At 44.5% G+C, this 23,141-nt stretch overlaps 1 protein-coding gene across 8 annotated transcripts in view; it reads left to right on the forward strand.

Moving 5' to 3' along the window:
* The first annotated feature begins 11,076 nt into the window (after positions 1–11,076).
* The window catches only part of fli1 (Fli-1 proto-oncogene, ETS transcription factor), a 34,790-nt gene continuing 22,725 nt past the window's right edge, over positions 11,077–23,141 (forward strand). For 2 of the 8 annotated variants that reach the window (XM_084350591.1, XM_084350586.1), the window contains exons 1-3: positions 11,077–11,238; positions 13,083–13,194; positions 22,827–23,038. In XM_084350591.1, coding sequence (XP_084206717.1) covers positions 13,129–13,194; positions 22,827–23,038 — 278 coding nt within the window. In that variant the 5' untranslated portion in view covers positions 11,077–11,238; positions 13,083–13,128. Of the gene's footprint in view, positions 11,239–13,082; positions 13,195–17,287; positions 17,424–17,524; positions 17,588–22,826; positions 23,039–23,141 lie in introns of those variants that run through there. The other 6 variants (XM_084350589.1, XM_084350590.1, XM_084350588.1 and 3 more) reach the window with 5 other exon arrangements.

Below are 23,141 nucleotides of genomic sequence, written 5' to 3' on the forward strand. Positions count from 1 at the left end.
ATATTTGATGGGTCGAGAGTGTGCACTATAGCCTCCAGATGGTTTGTGTTTCTCAAGCGTTTCACAAGGGGATGGTACGGGACAGCGATCTTCTGTCCGAGTGTGCCTCTTGACAGAACGAGTTCCTCCAAACCACATGCTGAGTCGTTGGATCTCTGCCTAGGTCGCTCTCTCTCTCCCATTTCTGTCTCCGCTGTGTGTGGGTTTATCTGTAGGCTACGCGCGTGCAAATACTGTAGCTTTTGTCAGTGTTGTGTTTAATTAATGCCGTGCCCGTGACCGACCGATTCTGCTGTCGAAACAAACACCGCACATTTAGCAGTTTTATGCAAAAAGCCAGTAAAGCACAGAGGCCAGCGAGCAGTGACAGATCATGGATTTACATGTATTTTACATCACGGTTCAAAGACTGAGAGAATGAGCGTGCTTTTCAGACTATACACCATCTTTAATGAGTGTAAATGTAATGCTGCTTGACAAAAAAAACCCGATTTTTGGTGAGAAACAAAAAGGATGAGAGTTTAGTAAGATGAAAGGAAAAAAGCAAGACGAGGAGGGAGGGAGAGAACGAGATGCTGAGTCCAACATGCCCCGGTTGATAAGCTGCTGGACTGGCGCCAGAATACTCCCGCCCCCCCCCCCAACACACACACACACATGCACACAAACACCCCACCCAGTGTCCAGCTTGACCCCCCGAACAACCGCCACACACACACACACACACACACCACCACTCCAGTGGCGTCTACCGCTCGCTATTCCTCTTCATTAGTGTCCCAGAACGAGATGCTTGTCATGTAATTAGCCGAGGAGGTTTTCTGAATGCCTGTGTAACACACACTCTCATTAGAGAAGTGAGAGCGAGAGGGGAGAGGTGGAGAGCCAGGCCTGGGAGGCACGTAGGGGGAGAGCAATCAGTGAGACAGATGGGGGGAGAGTGAGACAGGGGGACATAGGGAACACGCCAGAAACAAGTGTTGAAAGCAGCAGGAAAAAGAGAGGCTTACAAGATGAGGGGCGAGATTTTTGACTCGAGGGCGCCAACTAGGGACGTGAGTGACAACTCATTATGACAAAGTTTTGTCGTTCTGTTCAGCTCGAATCATGTACATCGACTCGGGCTTTCTCTCCACAGTGCTAATCACCCATACACCTTCGACCTGACACAACTGCAGTTCATTAATCCGTTGAGTAATTAAAGAACCGGTTGAGCCCCTGCATTGTTTCAGTAATTCTCACTTGTTGTGAGAGAGAGGTATCATTAGCTCCACTACATCCCTGTTGTGTTCACACTGATAACGACATCAGCGCCGCTAGTAGACCTGTCGGCTTCACTCAGTCCAGCCAGCCTGTGATGAGGTGTGTGGCTCAGGCTGCAGAGGAGGGCTTATCAGGGTGATGAGAGGGAAGAAGGAGCTGCTTGTCAGTGGATGGTTTTCAAGAGAGTCTGTCTTGTGTCCTGCGTCTGGTCTCCTTCCCTGTCTGACATACTTCAATTTCACTACCCCTTCCCAACCACCAGACCTGGGTCAAGGCATATCTGAAATTACCTTTACGCTTTGCTTTTTTTTTAAAAATCCAGCATGTTTCTGATAAGTGAATGCATCCTGACGTCGAGGAGCCCATTCCTCTCAGTGAGTGCATGTAGCAGAACACTGCAAAGTACCTGATGAACTTGCGGTAATATGAACAAAGTCCTAGGAATGCTCTTACTTATATTGCTGAGCCTGGAGTAGGCCATTCTCGAACAAGCTGTTTTTAAATACAACTTGGCCCAAAATTCAACCTGATCCAGGATCAAAACAGCATTTTGATGGGATTTAGCTTGAGGGCACTGGACTGAAATCTGGATGGGATTTCTTCCAGGTGCTGGAGATGTTTGCTGGAAGAGCAGCTGTAAAATGAGGACATTATCCTAATACACTAGGCAGGTTTTTCCACGGGATGCCACAAAGTACCACTGGCATAACTTTAAAAGCATAAATTCCACTGCCTGTTGCTGCTGAATGCTGGTTTTTCACAGCCATTTTCTTCCATCTCAATTTCCCAGTAGCCATGTTGAAGATCCATTGTGGAGAGCAAAGCAGAGCGGACACACAGTGTGCTGTCGGCTCTGGGAAGAAGGTGGAAATCTGTGATTGTCACAGCATTGCGTTTGCTATAGTATGGGCTGAAACGCCGTGTCACATTTTTCTTGCGCATTAAACCAACTTGTCCAGCCCAGGGATTCTTTCTTCAGCGTCATGTATCGTGGCCTCACCAGTGCCAATATGATGCCTGATTGTGCCTGAACTTGAGAAAGGGACAGGTTTGTTTCATCTGGCTGTGTGGGTGGAGCTGCATCATATACAGGTGAGGCTGTACTTAACGCTGTTAGCTAGAACCTTAGTGGGTGGTGGCTCAGACACGTTACAACAGGTGGCCACTTCATGTCCTTTAGGCAATGTAGAAATTTCCATTTCCCTACGTTGCAGTGCTTTGTTCGTGGGCATGGTGACTTTCCAGAAAATTTGAAACTAATATGGCTGGCTGGTAAGCCCATGTGAGAACTTTAAATTCCTGCTACCATGCCAGTTTTCCAAGTCTGATCCCAAGATGTCCAGACGCTGTCCACTGACCGATTGAGCTGGCACCATTGAGTGTCTGGAATATGGACAGAGAAGTGCTTTAACCCTGCATTCTTTCTAATAGCCAGCAGGGGACAACTCCACTGGTTTCAAAAAGGAGTCTGATTGCATGTGAGCTTATGAGGAAATGACCCCACTTCTCACTTAATTCATTACCTCAGAAAACAATTTCTTGTTGAGTTTAAGGGCCCATATGGAGTAAAATAGCTGATAGCAGGGTATGATTTAGGGTGTTGCTACGTTGTGATTGACAAGAGGCTACCACTGCATTGCTTCCCACTTCTACCTAGTATGGACACATCTGGCTGCAAAAAAACAACATAAAAACAAGATGGTCATGACCGTCATGCCAAACTCAAGGCTACAAAACAGTAGGCAATGTCACAGTGGGTTTACACTTGGCTCGCACAGAGGTGGTCATGAGGTGTTTCTCGGGGGCAGGAGGAGAGTTCTGAAAAAGAAAAATCTTCTCTGCTCACATTGGCAGTCAAATAAAGCCCACACTTTCATGCCTTCAGCACCAGGAAGCATGTATCAGGGTGGAGGAACTGGTGTGTCAGTAGAACAAATGTACTTTCTTATAATTCCTAAGTCAGTCAGCAGGTGAACATCGGGCCTTTTCTTCATCGAGGTTGCTTCAGTGGCCAAGACTACTTGAACTACCGATGAAAGACGTGCGGTATTTTCTAAATCATCAGCGTCTAAATCATCATTTAAAAGTGAAAGTCCTGTGAGTTTCTGGGGTCGAGGCCGGCCAGCGTTCTCTCTCTTCCACTTTCACACCTTGACTCCCCCTCTCTCTCTGTCTCTCTCCAGCTCTGTCTCTCCCTCTCACGCACATGCACAAGCAGCCATGCAATCTCTGGCCCATCTCTCATCACCACTGTCTGGCAGGCTGGTGTTTCTTTGTTTCTCTCCAACTTTTCACTCCCAGTCTCATTCCCATTTCCAACCGCCAGCCGCCCTCACTCACCCACACCTCGCTCACCCCCTACTCCCACTCCCACCTCTTACGGTGCAGAAACGGGGGTTATTTTTAGAGCTCAGTTGACGGTTTAAGGATGTGAAGTTCACATCGTGCCGTGGATTTTCAGGGAGGAAACAGGCTGTTTCTCTTTTTGCCCCCTAACCTCCATTTCATTTCCTCCTCTGCATCCTCTCTTTCCTTCTCAGAAGCCCTTTCTCCAAAGCGCCCCCTTACCAACACACTTTCTTTTTCTGTCATCCCCGAGCTTCATTCTCTCTCTCTCTAACCACCCGATTGTCAACACAACACCACCACCGCCATGCTCTCACCTCCCTCCTCACACCTACACACTGCTCTCGTTTTCTCATTCTCTTTCTCGTCTTCGTTCTCTCTCTTCCTAGCAGCGAGCTTTTTTTCTTCCTCTACATGCAATCTGGGCCTGTCATCGCTGTGCTGCTCACCCACACTGCTGTCTGTCTATGGATGGAGGATGCTTTCACTACGCTTTGTTTCCGAGCTTTACAATATACGGTGAATGTTTTGGATGTAAGGGGCATCCACAAAACAACCAAAAGTGTGCACACAGCAATGGATATCATAAATGACTGAGAAAATGTTGTAAATCCAGCTCTGGCTGTTCACACGTCACTTGTGTTGCAGAGAATTTTAAATAAACCTATTTATGTTTCATTCACGTCAGCTAACTTCATAGGAAGCATAGTACTTGTTTAACTTGTTTAACTTGTTAACACTTATCTAGAGATACTACAAGGAGTGTTCATGTTGCGTTGCTTCCGGTGGCCGCTGTGGACAGAAGACGAGTCAACTTTATTTAAGTGCCATACCACCAGACTACAGAACACCTCAGGCTGTGAGACTCCTCAACTCATCCTCAGCACTCTGCCATAAGAAATTGTTTAAATTTTATGACTTATCCAAACCAAATAAGTCAGAATCCGACCCTGTGTCGGGCATTTAAGAGAAGCTAATTGAAGAGGAACAGCCAATCTTCTCCCTGATGGCCTTGTTTGCTTATGTAAGTCATATAGTGGCATCGGTGTTAAACTGAGACTGACTTCTAACCAGTTTGAAGTTCCTTGTGGTACATTAAACCAAGATAGCTTCCATTGAGATTCAAAAGTCTCTTTTTTAATGGAGTCCTGGCCGAGACAAGCAGCAGCACGAGATAAAAATCAGTGATTACAACAACAGAAACAGACAGTATGACACTATATACCATCCAAACGTTGTTTTTAAAGGTTTTGTAACTTACTGAGAAAAGTTTCAATCACAAGCCTGACACAACACACTGCTGCTGCTGTCACGCTTGTTTCACAGCTCAACTCTGCCCTCTATCACTGGATCGCTGCAGTGCACACACACAACATCTAAAACTAGTATTTTTAGCAGTAGCATGACACAAACCAAAACTAAATGCCTGTCTGACTTATGCTGTGAAAATGTTGATGTTTTTGGGACTTTTTATCATTTGCTGTCACTTTGCCTGACTGAAACAAAAATCTCTAAACCTGCTTGTTTTTTTTTTTTTGTTCCTGAAACACTACCTGGCGCACTGTCGGAGCTGATGAGGCCTTCTGTCAGACGGCAATCAGAGAGCTGGCACGGCCACCTACAGGCTTCTGTGCGTCTCACCAGCCGTCTCAAATAGCCATCGCCATATGTTAACACTTTACTCCCCAAGTACGACGACAGCGTCGCTCTGTCTCTTTAAGACCCGGCGTGGAATGCTGTGGTTTGCCTAGGCGTTTGGGGTAGTGCCCTCACCCACACATAAACACAACCCTAAAAGTGACTCACTCTCCTTCTCCATCTCTCTCTCTCTCTCCTCTCTCGTTCTGAGATGCCTCCCTATCCCCGTGCAGTCCTGCGAGGATGTTTCTAGTGTTGCTTTGTGGCCTTTCATTGTGCTTCACTTGAATGCTAAAAAAGAAAACAATGCCCTGCCCTCATCTGGCAAGCACTGTGTGAGTGCACGGTGGCGTATGTTTCCTGTTTCACATGTTTGTTTGTGCCACAGGTGAAAATGTGGGAGGCTGTTGTTGTCTTTGGCCTCAATAACCCCACAAGGCCCCGCTTGAAAGCCTCAAACAGGTCAGAAGAGGAAACAAACACCTTATCTTGCAGATGTCAATCTCTTGAGGTCGTATTTGTTGACAGTGCGTTGCCTTTGAATTAATCACAGGTTAGCGTCTGAATATATAATACAAGAGGAGAGATGTTTCCTCAAGATGGTTTACTGTGTCGCCACACGATTGGTTGGAACAAAAACATAAACTCAAAAGTAAAAATAGTAAAATCTCACTTCCTCTTTTTAACAATGAATCACCTGAACTAATTTGCACACAAATAATAATAACAACAATCTTCCCAGCTTGCTCGTAATGTTTCCCTTTTTGAACAAATGGGCACGGCAGTCCTCAATGAGCCGCTCCTAGCTTGAGCCAGAGGGCCCTCCAGTGGTGACAGTTGGCAGTGGCTCTCCCCATGAATAGGATCAATAGGCAAGCTCCCTTTATTAGATCCAGATTTGACCGTCTGAAGGCACAGATGAATGATTTTTGTAGTCTGGTGAGCAGCCCACATCGAGTTCAGCCTGTCAGACATGTCTGGGGGGACGTGGGGGAGGAAAGAGAGACGCGGGCCTCAAAGTAAAAGCCTTGAGAATGCGGGACAGGGGTAAACCCTAAACCTGAGAGCTCAGCCCGGGCCAGCAGCCTTCCAGGGAACAACACTTTTCTTATTGAGCCAGCGGGCCAGACCCAAATGAGAGGTGACAGCATATTCATTTCACTCTGTGTTTTTCTTTAAGGGCTTTTTAAAATGCTGCTGAATGATGAGCGGTCAGTGGATTTATAGTCCAGGGGATGATTTAGGCTTTCTAAATGGCACTGCTTTCCTCCTGCTCCTGCTCGCCCTGCTTTTTTCCACACGAGCAGTCGTTTTCAGGGGCTTTATTTCAGCCTCGTGTTATTCATGTAGGGATGACTCCCCGCCCCCCCTCCGGCAACCGAGATTGATTTAAACTGTAAAGTGAGCACCTTGCCTCCAATGCCCAGTCTGGACTAGAGGCAGGGTGTGTCCACGCTTGCAGCTGAATTGACATAAGATAAGTGGTCTGGGAAATCCATGTATATACCCTCAGAAAAAGAGAAATTCCCTGTAGTTTGCGGTGCTATGAAAAGCGATTATATGGACACGGGCTGCAGTTGCACAGAGCACACATGCACCCTCTTTCCTTTTGATTAAGTGCATACCAGAGCATATTGTATGTAATGATAACGTGCATTTTGTCTCGACACCACATGTCCCTCCACCTCTCCCAAGCTCTCATCTCAGCCTAAACCCCCCGGGGCGAGAATACCCAGACTGAGCAGATGAGGTCACGCAGTGTTCGTATCAGCGCTTTGCTCTGGACCTGATGAGTGGCAACACATCAGGAGGGCATTGGGAGGTCGTTAATTTATAGGGATGCTATTACCTTCATAAATGCTTGCCTCATAAAATGACTGCCTTGCTTTAATTTAATACTTCCCCTTGCTAATTATCACCGCACACACAAGTGGGCTGCTGTCTGCGCGCTGTGGGAGATATTTTCAATGGACAGGCGGAGGAAGAGTTTTGATAAGTTGGTCCGTGCTCCAAGTTGTGTTGTTTCAGCAAACCATCCCAGCTCTGAGGCTCCTTTTCTAACCTTTTTCTTGCAACAAAAGAAGCCGTGCTGTCATCGTTGCAGTTTATTATATGTAAGTGTAGAGAGAGGGTGGTTAAGGCTTCCACGAGGAGTTAAAGTGTAAAGAAATGCATCATCACCAGGCCTCGCTTAAATCTTTCAAACTGTAATTCGGTACATAAAAGTTACACAAATATTAAGACTTCCACTCGTTTGAACACGAGCCCTTTGCTTACATGCTGTTCCATGTCTGCCCAAGACTGCCTGGAAGTTTGCGTGAAGAGATTTGATATTCTGCCCTGCCTTCCCTGGTGCCACACTGCCATTTTCTCTCTCCCCGAGGAGCCAAAAAAAAAAAAAAAGGGCTGGAATGGGACCGATTTCCATCTCCAGATCATCTCTCGGTAGCCCCTTCAACTAAATAAATAACTCATTACAGTTCAGAGTAAGGAGCTTCATTTACTCTAGGCGATGTAATCGCAGATGTCTGTATGTTGCCCACATCATCTCAAATACAAGTGTTTTTGGTGGAATCCCAAGAGAAGGAGCTCTGAAATGTTAACATACCACTGAGGAGAGACTGGCAGCGGGCTGCATATGGGAAACTGTTGATGGCAGATTGTTTGGCTTCACTGCTGATGGGATTAGGTTTGCTGTAAAAGTGCAGAAGGAGTTTGCAACAGCATTAAAGCATATATATGTGTATATATATACATATGGGCTAAATAATCATGAAAGACAACTAAGACACACCAGTCTTACCAAGAGGCACAGTCACCTCACAGCCACATTCCACATTTTATGTCAGTACCATGGCAAAAACAAGAAGTCCTGAATGCTGCAAGACTTGATGAAACAACCAGACGGAGGAGTTGAAGCATTTGCAAATATATTCTGTTTTTTTTTCACCTCCTTATAAAAGGAGCAGTGTTGCCACATAAGGCCGAGCAATCAGTGAGAACGTTTGAGACAACCGAAGCAAAACCTCTGAAAACTGACATGGTGCTATTTGAAATGTCATTATGCAGTGAGGGAATGTAACTTAGTACATTTACTCAAGTACAGTTCTTTTTTTAATTTCATTTTGAGGTACTTGTACTTTACTTAGTATTTCCATTTTCTGCTTCTTTATACGTCCTCTCCACTACATTTTGGAGGCAAATATTGTACTTTCTACTCATTAAATGTATTTGATAACTTTAGTTACTAGTTACTTTGCCGATTACATACTGCATCAGAGCCAAAGCAGTGCATTTTGGATTTAATTTGCTTCATTAGCAGTCGGTTAAAAAATACAGATTCTGATGCTGATTTTCGGTCGACCTGTAGTATACAGTATGTACATACATGTAATAATGATATAATTTACTTTTACAGTACTTGCCACCTACTTTTAATACTTAAAGGTGCAATATGCAAGAACTGACCACCAGATGAACTCCTTACCACATCACCAGAGTAGCTTAGCTGCTGCTAACTGTATTCGAGTTTATGACTGTAGCTACTGTTAGCTTGTTAGCTCAGTCAGTAGTGCAGCTAACCAGAGATTTGGTGTTTTACACTGCTAGCACCTTTTGACCACTTGGAGAAAGAGGTGTTTTTAAACCCGGGCCTAACTGGTTAGCACGCTGACCTCAGTAGATATCTCTACAACACAATACATTGATGTGTTTGTCAAAATGTCCAAAACTGTTATTTTTTCACATTTTGATGAAAACCTTTGTTATTTTTAGAACATTGTAAGCAAAAAATTCTCACATATTGCACCTTTAAGTACAGAAAATTACTATTGACACCAAAGCACTTCTAATATCAGATACTTTAAGACCTGTACACAAGTACTATCTCTATGGGTGAGTTTCACTTTTACTAAAGTATTATTTTAGAGCGATCTTTACTTTTACTCAGGCGTGACTCTTGTGCCGGCTACTACAACACTGTTGTTATGCTTACTGATATCTGGGGTTAAACAACAGTGTGTTTCCAGTAAAGAACACTCATGTAAAGACAGATCCAGATGATTGTTTTTACTTTTGATGAATCACCTGATGCTGATGCCAGGTAAACCAGCTGATGCCTCTTTCTATATTAATAACATCAGCTCAGTACACCACACTACATAGGCCCAGGGTGTCTTTCCTTTCCTTTTTGTTTTGTTGAGAATTTAATAGTTGCTGTTCAAATGTGTTAGAAAACTTCTTCTACTGTATCCTGAGGAAGGCAACACAGCAGGCGCGTGAATGCCATTTTTCAGTAAAACGGATGTTGGGATTTCCGCCCATTGTTTCTTGCTGGGAACACTATTATCAGTGTTGTTGTTTTTAATCATTGCATTAGGAAACGGCGCAACAAACACAAGGTCTAGCCCGTGATGAAAGACGACCTTTTTACCAGATGACCCCAACACTGTAAAAAGTCAGTGAAGTCAGTCTGTAATATTGTGTCTGAAGATTTGCACTGTGTTTGTAAGTGATTGTTTTCAGTAATGGAGTGTCCTTGTTTGATTTCTTCCAAACCTTTCCAGACATTTCTTTTCTTTTCGCTCTGAGACGGTTATGTCATTACCTCGCTATCTGCCAGAAAATGACCTAGGCCTGCTGCATTTCCACAGTCTGATCATGAGCGAGACGAATGCATCTTTTTTTTTATGTCTTTTTTTTTTTTTTTGATGGATGCTTGATGCAATAAACACGTGAAATAGGCTTAAAAACGACAGCCAAAGATCCCACTTCTCTCACCCTTCTCAGGCTCTGCGACGCACAGAGTTACAGGCGACTTCTTCTGCTTCACTTCGTTCGCCCTGCGTGAAACAGCGACCTTGATGAGGCTATAAAATGCCATGGTTGGGCGACTTTTTCCTCACCGTGAATTGCCCCACATCCTTTGGGTGGGGGGGTGGGTGGAGGGGACTCTTTGGTCGAAGACGAGGGCAGCAATGTGAAGGAAATGAAGTTAGTGAAGTGAGCGGGGTCAACTGAGCAGGAAAAAGACAAAACCCCGCTGCAGAGGAACTGCTGGTGTAAGGCTTATTCCTGCGGGAACTGTCACCGCGAGGACGCACGAGAACATGCAGGAAAGCTGCTGATGGCTGGCTGTTGAAATGCATCCAGCTGATTTAAAGTCCCTCGAAGTGTGTTTTGTGAATTTACTCCTAATATGACGGCTTGTTTTGCAGAGATGAGGTGTGAAACTCAAAGAAAGAGAGTCCATCTGCACGCTGCTTGATCCCTGTGAATGATGGTTTATTCCCTCGCCAAAATGTTCTTAATTGTTTTTTTCTTTTCTTTTGGGAAAATGTGTCAAATAAAATGGTTTCCTTAGTTTTAATGACGCCGAAATGCGTCCATGAAAACACTTTGTCCACCCATTAGTCAAGAGAAGGGAAGATTACAGGTGAGAGGCGTTCAATGGCAGTTTTCTTGAAAAACGAATGTTTTTTTCAGTGATGTTCGTGGTGCGTTTGAAGTGCGCACAGCAGTTTACCCACACCAACCACCGTTCATCCGACATCCACAGTGCTGTGTGTGAAATTAATCTCAAGTTAACACCAATAACTGGTGAAATATATCAAACAAATCAACAAATATATATTTTTCACATCCTTCCCGACACTTTGCTGCACCAAAAGGCTGCATAAGGCAGATTTACGACGCTCTTTCTCTCTCTGCTTTTCCCTTATTTCATGGTTCAGTGGCCTCACACGGCAGGCGAGGGGAGGTTTTCTCTCGCTGCTCATTGGTCGCGGCTCTCCCATCTCAGCAACATTTCCATTCATACACCGGGCGCTCCTTTACAGCCCCCTTTTTTTCCAAAATAACTCACTGTCATCATCTTCGGGAAACGGCTTTGCCTGGACGGGACTAATTATTTAAAATAGACGGAGGAGTGATTAGGACCGAGAGGAAAACAACAGAGGAAAGGATCAGACGAGCGACAGGGAAAAACGACAGGTGAGTGAGGACAGAAAATATACACGAAGCGGTTCCGAGTTCGCTGAAGTCGTGCTCGGTGCAAAGTCTGCGGCGAAGGTGTGCGTAAAGGAGGGAGAGAGGGTCGTTCCCACTTGTTTTATTGCTTTTATTGATGCTCAGTCACAGTTTAAAAAAAAAAAAAGTGGATTGCACATTAATCGATCATAAAGGAGAGGAGGTGTGTGCCATGACAGCGCGTCTCTGTCAGTCTTTGTGTTGATGCGTCCTGTTTGTTGAAGTTTTAGAGTTAAATGTGAGTTCTGCAATCGAAAAATAATGATTTTTTTGTCGTCACTATTACTTTTGGGGAAAGTCTACATGTGAGGTTTAAAAACAAATGAATAAATAAATTAAAAAGTGGACTGCGCTTTAGCTGAAAGTCACTCGGCTCTCGTTTATGATGGATAACAGCAAAGGTAAGATGCTTAAAATGTAACACTAGAGGGGTCCCGGCCCACGGGGCTGTCTCGGAGGGAGGTTCACGCCGTTATTCACCAGTCCTCCTCCGCCTAATTGGCTGCAGATGCCGTATCCTATGCTCTTTTTTACCGCGCAGAAATTGGATGCATTTGGGGAACTTTATGAGGCGAGCCCTGCGTTTGCCTGCAGGAGCCGAGAAGACCAAGAAAAAAAAAAAGAGAGAGAGAGAAAAACATTGGTCCCCTACAAGTATTTAAACCGTGCCACGTTCATATATAAGCCCTCCTCCCTTGGCTAATTTATCGTGGGGCAGAAATTCTTTTAAAAAATTGCGCTGTAAAAAAAAAAAAAAAGAGAGAGAGAGAGAGAGAAGGGAGGTAAAAGTCTCCTTGTGTGTTTTTTTTTATTATTATTGTTTCATGTTTCTTTTCTTCGGTCTGCATTTGTCTGTCAGGTACTGGCTCAAGATCACAAGGGGGGCCCCGTGATCTGCATCCAGCACTAATTACGCCCAAACTGCAGACTCGTTTAAAGGCTCCCTGATTGTGTATTTATAATCCCGACAGGTCAGAGCGCACCGCGCTACCGCACAGCAGCGCCGCGTCCCTGCGGCCTTGTTAAGATATGTTAACGGCGCGTCCCGAATGCCAATATAGAGGTCCATATACGTTCATTTGCTTTATCACACAGTCTATATAACAGCCATCTGTGGCGGTATGTGCCACTGCCCTCCTCGTAATTGCGCAGGGGAGGGAAGGGCTAAAGACACCGTCCTCTAAGTGCCCTTTCACCCGAGACTTTGTAAGCTGCACTTATTAAAGCGAAAAGTGTTTCAATATGTGGTAAGCTTTAGGGGGAGAACGTGATGGGGGTTGGGGATGGGGCCCTCTTCTTCTAGCTGCCACTGCAGCTCCTATTGGGCGACTTGGAGCAACTCATCCATGTTAGCAGTGGGTTAGTATGGTGTCGTTTCCATCTGTCGGTGTTGTTAATGTAAGGACGGGCGGTGATTAAAACCTGCCCCGTATCTAATACTTCTGAGCGCTCCGCAGAGAAATGAGCTCTCTATGAATGAATCAAAGGATTGTGTGTGCAGTCAGACATACAGCAGAGGAGAGGAGAGGAGAGGAGAGGAGAGGAGGGGGGAATTAAGCAAATTTGACTTTCCCTTTATTTTGGTGGAAGTGGTAACCCGTGGTTGGCCCGTGTGGGATGGATGTTTGCCGTGCAGCGCGTAGCTGTCATGTCAAGTGTAAAGTGATGTGCGGGTGACAGGAAGGGGCTTGAGTTTGAACCTTTTTGTATTGGTTGTCATAAAAAGAACACAAGATTAAAACGAAATCATATATTAATAATGAAAACAATAATAATAAATGGTCCTTTCTCAATCTTTTTTCCCTCAGGGCCCATTGGACACTGAGCACCCTTGGGCCTGTCTGCCAAGTAGACATGTTTCAAACTGTCCCTGACACGTCCTCTTACGTCAAGGTAAGACACCACCGCCTCTTCGATCAGGTAATGTTGGAGGGGTGAACTGGGGTCCTTTCTTTCTTTCTTTTCTTTTCTTTCTTTTCTTTTTCTTTCTTTTTCTTTTTTTGACTCGGGCTGTGATCTTCCAACACATCTAGTTACATTTCCCCCATTTTTCACCCTTATACTGAGTGTTTAAAACAATCAGTAAACCGGAAACGAGGAGCTCCCATCAACTTGCATTATAAAGAAGAATTTTCTGAGTAGAATAAATAAAAAGACTTGTTGAAAACATTTATAATGCGAGCTCAGCACCTGTAGCTTTACATTCTGTCGTCAAAAAGGCTGCTGTTGTGGCTCATTATCGAGTTTGACGTCATCTCTCTCTCTCTCTCTCTCTCTCTCTTTCTGTGTGTCTCGAGAATGTAAATAAAGCAAACAGCGCACATCTGGTTTTCGCATAGAAAACCGCGTCTCGCATGGCGCAGCGTGAGTACCTGCGACTGCTTCACATCTGAGGCACTGAAACCCTTCAATACTTCTATTTCTAAATATATTTTTAAAAAACAAACATGTGAAGCCCGCACACTGTCAGCTTCAACGCGCACTTTTCACCCCCGCAGTCGTGTCAGTTCACTCGGGAAGGCTGTGCGTGAGACTTTGCTCACATCCATCATAATGATCCGCGAAAGGGTGACTGCTCGGATTGTGCCTCATTAAAAACGCGCCATTGTGCGCGAGGGGAGCTATGGTAATATCTTCATAATCAAGGTATTTTTCCAAGGGCGACTTCGGCTAATGTTTTGAAGACTTATTCCCCCTTTGAATAAGGGCTCTGTTCATGCAGCCACAGCGTTTGTGCCACTGCAGAGAGAGAGCCGGCGTCTCAGGGCCCGGAACAATTCCTGATTTGTTGTGTGAGAGTTGAATAGAGCTGGGAGTTTGAGGGGGAATATGCTTTTAAAACCTTTTTTTTTTTTTTTTTTTTGCTCCTTAAAAAACACAGCAGGCAAGTGTGTGTGAGAGGGAGCTGTTAGTTTTGCATCTGCAAGCAAGATTGTTTCTGTTTCTTATGATTCCAGTCGTGTTTTTGTTTTATCCTGCCTGGAATCGGAGATTGCGTGTATTTTTTTTATTGTTTTTTTTTTTTTCTCTCTCTCTTTCACGTGCAACTGCTCCACTCCCTCCCTCCCTCACATCCAGGGAGATATTGGTCTGAATGTGGCACGCCTCGATACGAAATTTTGAAAGAAATATTCCTCATTCAAGCGAATCCACGGCCCAGCATTTGGTTTTGTTTGGTTAAGGCCGGGCGAGACTGGAACTCTCCAATAAAAATAAATCTCAAATTAATTATGGCCTAGAGCGAGGGGCCAGACAGTTCGTGCTTATGTGTGCTGCAGTGCAGACTCCACGTTTTCGCCCTCGGTATTCTGACTCGGGCTGTCTTTTAGCACGACAGGAGGAATGATCTGAATACAAGTCTGACGAACAGCGAGCTGAGGCGCGGGGCTGGTGCGGCTGGGACTACTTCTTTGTTGGAAATAACACTCCGCTGACAACAGTCGGTGCTGCAGCTTCCACCTCAAATGAGCTCCCCATGTATGAAATCCATCAGCTACACTATAAGAAATATTGTTTTATACAAAGAGGCAGACTCTACTGTTCTAAATGTCCCTGACTGAAGCAGCCTCTCTCACTTTATTCCCTGCTTTCACTTGTCTCAATCCTCACTTTCTCTCATGTCAGACTGTAACCAAATTCTCCCCTAAACCTCACTGATCTGCGCATAAGCTTGAAAAAGAAAAGGATGTGCCCCACAATCGAAAGACTGCTAAAAAACACAAAGTGTGCACAGTGTCCGCCCCCCTCTGGCTGGCTGCCCCGGCGGAGAGACAGAGGAGCTACTGGCTCGTGGTGTAAGGAAGAAATGTCTGGCTGTCTAGTTCCAGCGTCAAGCCAGATGTTCTGTGGTTCCCTGTGTAAACCAACTTGCATCTGTTTATTGGCCTTCCAAAATGTTTGTTACCGCTGTGTTCATTATGGTCTTGGTAGGTCCTGGACCCCCAGTCCTCCTAATAAGCTGTGTGACTGTGATGGCAGGTATTTTAATGCGGAGAGGGGGCTGATCCTGTCAAACTGTTGGTGAGATGTGGTTAGATTAGAAAAGTCAGACTTCTGAGGGGGTTTCTGTCACTTGAGAAGCATCCTGCACAGTTTCCTAACGCTGCACTTCAATTATTTACACAATGTAAACTTATTTTGGACTCTACAGTGGAGTAGAGTGTAAACTTGCCTTTCTATTAATGGGAACTGATGTTATAAATCCAAAGATGTGCATCACAGAATAAAAACAAAATAAGTGAGTATTTTAAGAGACGTGAAGTCACACTTTATCAACAGTCTCCCTTTAATAAAATGCATACATTAAAACTTCAGGCACTGGAATGTATAGGAGAGAAAAAAAAAAGAAACCAAACCAGTCACTGAAGAGTTAAACAAGGTGTCTCCCTTAATTACACGAGTCTGAACTGGCCTCAGGCAGGAGAAGCCTTGACCCTTAGCAGGATCCAGATGTGGTGGTCCCAAGGGTGGGGGCCCTCAGCCCCACCAGACCCCCAAGTCGAGAGCAGACAGGCCGGCCCTGCTGTCAGTCGCTGCGGCGGCGCGGTCTCTGTTTGGCCACTCTGAGGCCGCTCCCCGAGGCAGAACCCCAACACTGCAAGAAATATTCATCATCATCATCATCATCATCATCACTTCAGCTAAATCACGCTCCACTGTTGAACATTATAAAAAGCTGACCTTTGTCCGAAATAAAGTTTTTATTTCTCAAATGTGACTTTCTTGACATCCGCGGAATATGTTTCCAAGCTTGTTAAAAAAGAAAAATCCATGAAACAATTTTCTGGGTTTAAAAGTGCAGCAAGTGTCCAAATCTACGTGGTTAGTTTTTTACATGTATCATTTGTGTTGAACAAAATAACACTGGCTGCTGAATGTGTGGAGAAGTGACCTTTCCTTGCAGTGTTATCGGTCTGCTGACGCTCAGCGCTGGCTCCGCGTCCAGCATGTGCACTGAAATTATGCTTGAATTGATGAGGGCAATTCCATAGGGCAGACGAAAAGAAAAAAATACCTATGTGGGGGTGGGGGACAAGGGGATTTCTTTCTTTCTTTCTTTAACTCGTGTAGGGGGGGAGCGGTGAAGAGCAACAGCAAACTCCAGAACAGTTAAAACGACGATAATAATCCACGTTTTGTCCCGTTTTCGTGTGCGCTTTTGTTGAATCGGGCTGCGTTTCACCTCCATTCAGTCCTGTGCTCCACAGCAGACGCACACGTGTAGAGCAGACCCTCAGATTAAAGTGCGGTCAGGAGCTGAATGCTTGGATTTTATTAATGGTGTCTCAGGAAAACTTCACAGAAGCTTCACAGAGAGCTGTAACAAAAAAAACAAAAAAAAAAAGGAGAGAGAGGGAGAGAAGGTTGCAACAACTCCTGACATAGGTGTTCAGGTTTCTTTCCCATGTTTTTTTTTTTTTTTTTTTTTTTTTATGATTTAGAGCTCCATCAGCAGCGAGTCTGAGAGGAACATCTGTCCACATCCAAAGATAAACTTTATTCAGCGTATCGCTTTCGCTGTGAAATATAGAATAAAACGGAGAATAGGCTGATTTACAGAGGGGATGGAGGCATGGCCAGATGCGAGTCTGAAGCGTAGGCGTGAACGAAAAGCGCTCTAAAACACGAGATCACGTAACTTAAAGAGTGTCCCGCCACGGTTAAACCTCATCCCCCGACAGAACCTCAGATAAATGTGTGCAGAAATAATTCATAAGTCGGACAAATAGTAAACCCCTCCACACCATCCGTGACAGGACTGGGAAAGCAAAAAAAAAAAAAAACCACACAGCCCCATTCTACACCAGCTATGGCTGTGCACAACGCAGGCAGTCATCCTGTAAATATTTCCGAGCAGAAAAACATAACAGCGGAGCGAACACTCAATTGTTTTCCCTGCTTATCTCTCTGGGACAGTATCCTGCTTTTTTGAAGGCAGGGCTTTTCGGTGACACACAGCTTCCTTCTCAACCTTCTCAACAGTGGTGACTTCACTTCCCAAATTTAGAGGAAAGAAAAAACTCAATCCGGTAAAAGTGTCTCTTTCTCTCCGCCACATACCGGGGGCTGGAATTAATTCAGGAGCGTGTCATGTTTGGGATATTGTCGGGGTCCGCTGAAAATTGCGCAAAATGGACGGAACTATTAAGGTAAGGGTGGAGAACGGGGTGTATGAGTTTGTGGGAGACTGCTTTTTCGGAGTTGCGCCTCCTTTTTTTAAGCAATGGGCTGAAATGCTCCTGTGTGTCGGTCTGTGAGCTGGGACCTCCAATCTGACGACGATGAGCGGCTTTTTTCTCTCGGTTTGAAAGCGGTAACCAGATTTCCTTCTGTTTTCCCCCCTTCTTTCTTTGAACGTTTTTCCACTTTTCCCTTTTTCAATAAGCTGACCGCTTGTGAGGATACGCTACGGTTTGGATTCGAGGCGAAATCAGAATCACGCTTTGGATTTTTTGGGGGACCAAGCGCACAATTACGCACGTCTGGGAAAGGCAGAAAGGAGTGGCTATTTGTTTCAGACAACGCGCTGTAGACTGTACTTTCGTTTATGTATAAGTTATCCACGAGTCCGACGGGTTGGTTTAGTCTGGGCTGCGGGGATTGAGCAATAGCCATGACTGGATGTACCGCTGGATACGATGTGTCGAGCTGCGCAACAGCGGTGTGGCACATCGCCCGGCTCGGTCCGAAGATCCTGTCGTGGGTGAAAAATCTGTGATGATTTGGTATTTACACATGAAATCATCCATCTGTCTTTGCTGCTGTTGTTTTTTTTGTTTTTTGGTAGTTTCTCTCCCTTCTCTTCCGCCGGCCGCACAGAGGTTTTGTCAAAGCGTAAGGAACGCTGTCATTTGGTAACTTCATGCGGTAACTGCTCAGTTTGCAACACTTTAAAAACCGCAAGGCTTCACAATGATACCTTGGCTTGTCCCTCATGTAGTTACACAACTATTTTGAAATGGCATGTTGGTCGTCAGGAGCTGTTGGTCTACATTAACACTGGCTACTGGCCCCCCGACGGTCAAATTCCAGATGCATTATGGCTGCAGCCACCAGATGTTGAATGGCAAGTCCCGATTAGTTCACCCTGCGATGCGTTCAGTCTGTGTCCTCCGGTTAACAAGTGTAAAGCTCAGAAGAATGCAGCATTCTGTCTTATTGTTCCTGAAAAGTAGCGCCGCTTGTTTTTCCTTTTGGACATTTAAAGTAGCGGGTTTGCGGCGGCTGGGTGTGGTGTGAGTTTTGGAAGAGTGTAAACGTCGGCCAGACAAAAATGTCAGGCTGCATATAGTCACTTAAATCCCGTCATTCACCGCTCACAGCGCTGTGATTGTTTTTATCGTGCGCGTATTGGCTTGGGGAGGTCGGACGCCACGCTGAACGCCTCAGCCGGGATGTTTGCGACAAAATCAAGAAGCTGTGACAACTAATGTAATCATAATTGAAATCCTCGGGTATAATTGACTGGCTGCTAGCTGCATTCATGCTCGCTAAAAGAAAGGAAGGGCTCTCTAGCCATGAGAGCTTCCTGTCCTACACAATCTTTTCCTGACAGGTTTCCTCTTCCTCCTTAAACAAAAGGCAGGAATGCCCCCCCCGCTCTCCCGGGTGGCTCCTGCTAGATGGCTGTGTGTGAACGTCAAACAATCACACGTGCAGTCTGGATGCGGTGCTATTGCATGCATATCCAGTCCGCTCCAGACGCGTCGTGACGCATTTGGAGAGATAGACTTGGCTGATGTAAACAGAGCAGAGGTGGCTCCCAGCAGGTGTCACACTCACACAATGCTCCTAATGGGGCCTGCAGTTTAACAGCTGAGCCATGATTTATTTGATGTTTTCTTCTCTCTCCTTTGTGCGCAGAGCCGCTGAAAGATATATTGCAAAAATAGAGTTCAGATGTTATTTATGTTTTAGTTTTTTTTTTTTTTTCTTTCTAGACTCAGAGCCTGTGTACAGGGTGTGTATGTTCACATATGCTCCTCCATGGGAATCAATCCAAAATGTTTAGGAGTATCTGTGGACAGTGTGAGACTGACAGAAAACTGAGCTTAACCGCCTGTAGCTCCCATTGGCAGTGTGTGTGTGTGTGTGTGTGTGTGTGTGTGTGTGTGTGTGTGTTCCTCAGAGATACTGGAAAGAAAACACAGACACTGGTCTGGCACTGGTCTGTCACCCTTTCAGCTTCCCTTCACGAGAGTGCTGTGCTCCTATTTTTAAACCCGCTCGGCAATCTTGATAGACACACACCACTTGCCAATCATGGTTTTAATTGCGCAGGCCGATATGTCACTGTAAATATAACGTGCAACGGTCAACAATAGCGGACTGAGTCCTTATCGGGCCGTAATGAGACATTCCCTCACTCTTCTACACTTTATCATCCGCAGACTAGCTGGTGTGCTCTGCTCAGATAGCGAGTTCGGCTGCCAGGGTTCAGACTATGATGGATCCACTGATGAAATCACTGGAAAATCTAATTCTGGCGAGATGGTTAAATACTCTGGAGAGGTTCAGCTTTTTTATCCACCCTTTACCCTGAGGAGTAATATTTTATTAAAGTAGTAGTATATCCAAAAGTTGTTTTTTTTTTGTTGTTGTATTTTTATGTGTAGGCTGAGTTCTTTCTAACTGTGCGCGAAGAAAAGTTTAGCTTCAGAGAGAGTTTGTCTTGTTAATCCACGTCAGCACTTTGTTAAAACAGAACGCAGGTAGCTTTTATTCCACGGTGTTTACAAAGGATGGTTAAAACTTTGTTTTTTACCTGTGTCAAAGCAGCCAGCTGTGGGTCTGTGGCATTACAACAGAGGGCACTATAGTGCAATTACAAATGTAAACAATTTTGCAAAGGTTTCCATAACTTGTGATAACAAACGGTACAGGGTGAGGGCTTCACCTGCCACTAGATCAGTTCTCATGCAAAGTGCCTGTGATGGTTTCACATGTTTATCAAAATGATTGGAGCTTTAAACATTAGAAGAGCGCTGATGGCTGCTAGTCATTATCAAATTATATTGTCCAAATATTTGATCAAATAAAGTAATAATCATGTTTTTTTTGATAATCAAATACAATAATTTCTGTAATAATTTAATCTGGCTGATGTTCCTGGTTTGAGAATTTATACAAACTGTAAGTGCTAAAGTAAAACCATAGTCATTTTCTCTGTGGTTCAGTTATAAATTGTTGTGATTGTGGTAGTTGAGGGAAGTTTACAAAACAGTGGAGTCAGGATAGAGATGGTGAGATAGTATCCCAGTTATAGTGTTGTTTTTGGTGTATATATACACGCCACATACACACAGTATTATCATATAAGCCAGCCTCTGGAGGTAATGAAAAAGTTTGTTCCGAAAGGAGACATTTATCATCAAAGCGGGGATAAGTGAAAACGTTCGACTTGCATGAAACGTCTTAGAATGGAATGACATTTAAGTTCAGCGAGATCACGAGGATTTCTCTTTAATAAAAGTAACATTTTAGAGAATGCAAACGGCTACACGCTGGAAATATTGATCAATGAATATCAAGTAGCATTTTCCCCCCGAGGCACATATGTGGCATTTTGGAATGAAATAATTCAGTCCTGGGGAATTAGACACGTCTCAGTCTGCCATCAGATCCTATCAGATCCAGATGTGCATCAGACCCGAGCTTAATCCTGAGCAGAAGCATATGACTGTAATGATTTCATTTGATATTTTGACTTATAGTTTTTTTGTTTGTGTTTGTTCGATTGTTTAAAGATTGAATGATGTATGGAGCAATTCCAACAACAGCTGACTCATCTAATTATTGTTAAGCGGTATTATGTGCCAGCTGAAAGTTGCCTGGCACAGGTCTCAGCTGGCGACATTGCCGACTCTGCTGACCGCCAAACACCGAGCGGTGACATCTGTACGTTAACATGTACATAATACATGCTTTTCTTCCAAGACATTACACAAGGAGCATGTTTGAAACCACGTAATATCTTGGCCGGCCCTGAGTTTCTGCGTTTGTTTTCTTTAATAAACTTACATTGCTCCAGCTGAGCCACAGCAGAGGGGTCAGTGTTGCTGTGACCCCCCCTGCTTCTGTTGAGTCTTCAGCTGTGGAGGGAGGCCCGGCGCTCAGACAAGACAGACACGTCGGGGTATGACAGGGGATTTTCGGTTCCAGAGAAGTTAAGATGCTGACAATGTGCGAGCGAAAACGATTACACAACCACATATCTGGAAAATGTTGTTGAAATATTTTTCTATTGCCAGCTCATGCAGCAAATGTGATAATTTAAGCGGATTGTTGTGTTTAAATCGTGAATCAAATACTGGTCGAACAGCTGTATGTATGTACTGATTGACTGATGTCAGTACACCAGCACAGCACCTAGGCGTACAACACTGTCTCACTCGCCGTGGGCATGATTGAAGTTGTCCTAACATCAACAGGAAGCTGCAGTTGCTACGTGGGCTGTAAACACAAACGACTTTGGATGCCAGACTGCGATATGACCAATAACTGCACATAATTGCTGTAAACAAAAATACACAAGAGATTGAAAATTTGACATCACAAGTTTCTGGGTTGTGTCAACTGAGAGGGTTGCATTTGCTCGTGTGCGTGAGTGCATTCTTATCAGTCTCATTATGAGACTACTGTACGTCTTCCCACTCGAAACAGTTTGACATTTTGGGATACATACGCCTCTTCGCTCTCTTGAGTTAAAAGAGGAGATTGATACCACACTCTAGCTTTTAAAGTGTCCAGTGTGTAGTATTTAGGGGCAGAAATGGAATATAATACTCATAATTATGTCTTTCTTTTGTGTACAATCACCTGAAACCAATAATTGTTGTGTTCTTGTGGCCTCTGAATGAGCATTTTATATCTACAGAGGAAGCGGGTCCTCTTCCACAAAGTCTGCCATGTTGCGCCGCCATGTTTCTACAGTAGCCCAGAAGTGACAAACCACTGACTGTGGAGAGGGCTCGTTTTTAGGATGAGATGAGGGGTGTTCAGTTGGTTGTAATCTGCAACCATGTCGCTAGATGCCACTAAATCCTTCACACTGCACCTTTAAATATGAAACTACAACCAGGAGAGTGTTAGCTAAGCTTAGCACCTGTTCAAAAGTAAAATAAATCACCTGGCAGCACATCTAAATCTCTTTAAGTAACAACTTGTATCATATATTTTATTATGTACAACAGTCTCCTAGACTCCAGGAAAAAAAAAAAACTTCAGCGTTTGTAAAGAAAAGCACTATAATGTGTTAATTAGTGAACTTAGGAGGTGCTTTGGGTTGTGTTTTGTAACAATTGGATCAAAACCAGGCTAGCTGTTTCCCCCTGCGTACAGGTTTCATGCTATGCTAAGCTAAATAGCTGCTAGATTTAACATTTATATGAAATGGACAACCTTAAGAGTGGTGCTGACATTCACATCTGACTGCCTGCAAGAAAGCAAATAAGCACATTTCCCACAATATCATATAAGTATTTATTTAAAGTGTGTTTTGGCTACAGTATCTTGAGAAAGACATACCAAGTATTTGTTCCTTCCACCTACAGGAGGCGCTATCAGTGGTGAGTGAAGACCAGTCCTTATTTGAGCCTCCATACGCTGCTGCTGCCCCTCTCCCCAAGACAGACATGACTGCATCTGGCGCACAGGACTACGGCCAGACCCACAAAATCAACCCCTTACCCCCACAGCAGGAGTGGATCAACCAGCCAGTGCGGGTCAATGTAAAGAGAGAATATGAGCACATGAATGGATCCAGGTATTTGCGTGACAACCACTTCCTGTGTCTTATAATTCTGAGTTTACATCTATCTTTATTAGACTTATTAGACATTTGGTGTTGATCACTGCCACTGATAAAT

The sequence above is a fragment of the Pagrus pagrus genome (assembly GCF_965226575.1).
Source record: "Pagrus pagrus genome assembly, chromosome: 4".
Lineage (NCBI taxonomy): Eukaryota > Metazoa > Chordata > Actinopteri > Spariformes > Sparidae > Pagrus > Pagrus pagrus.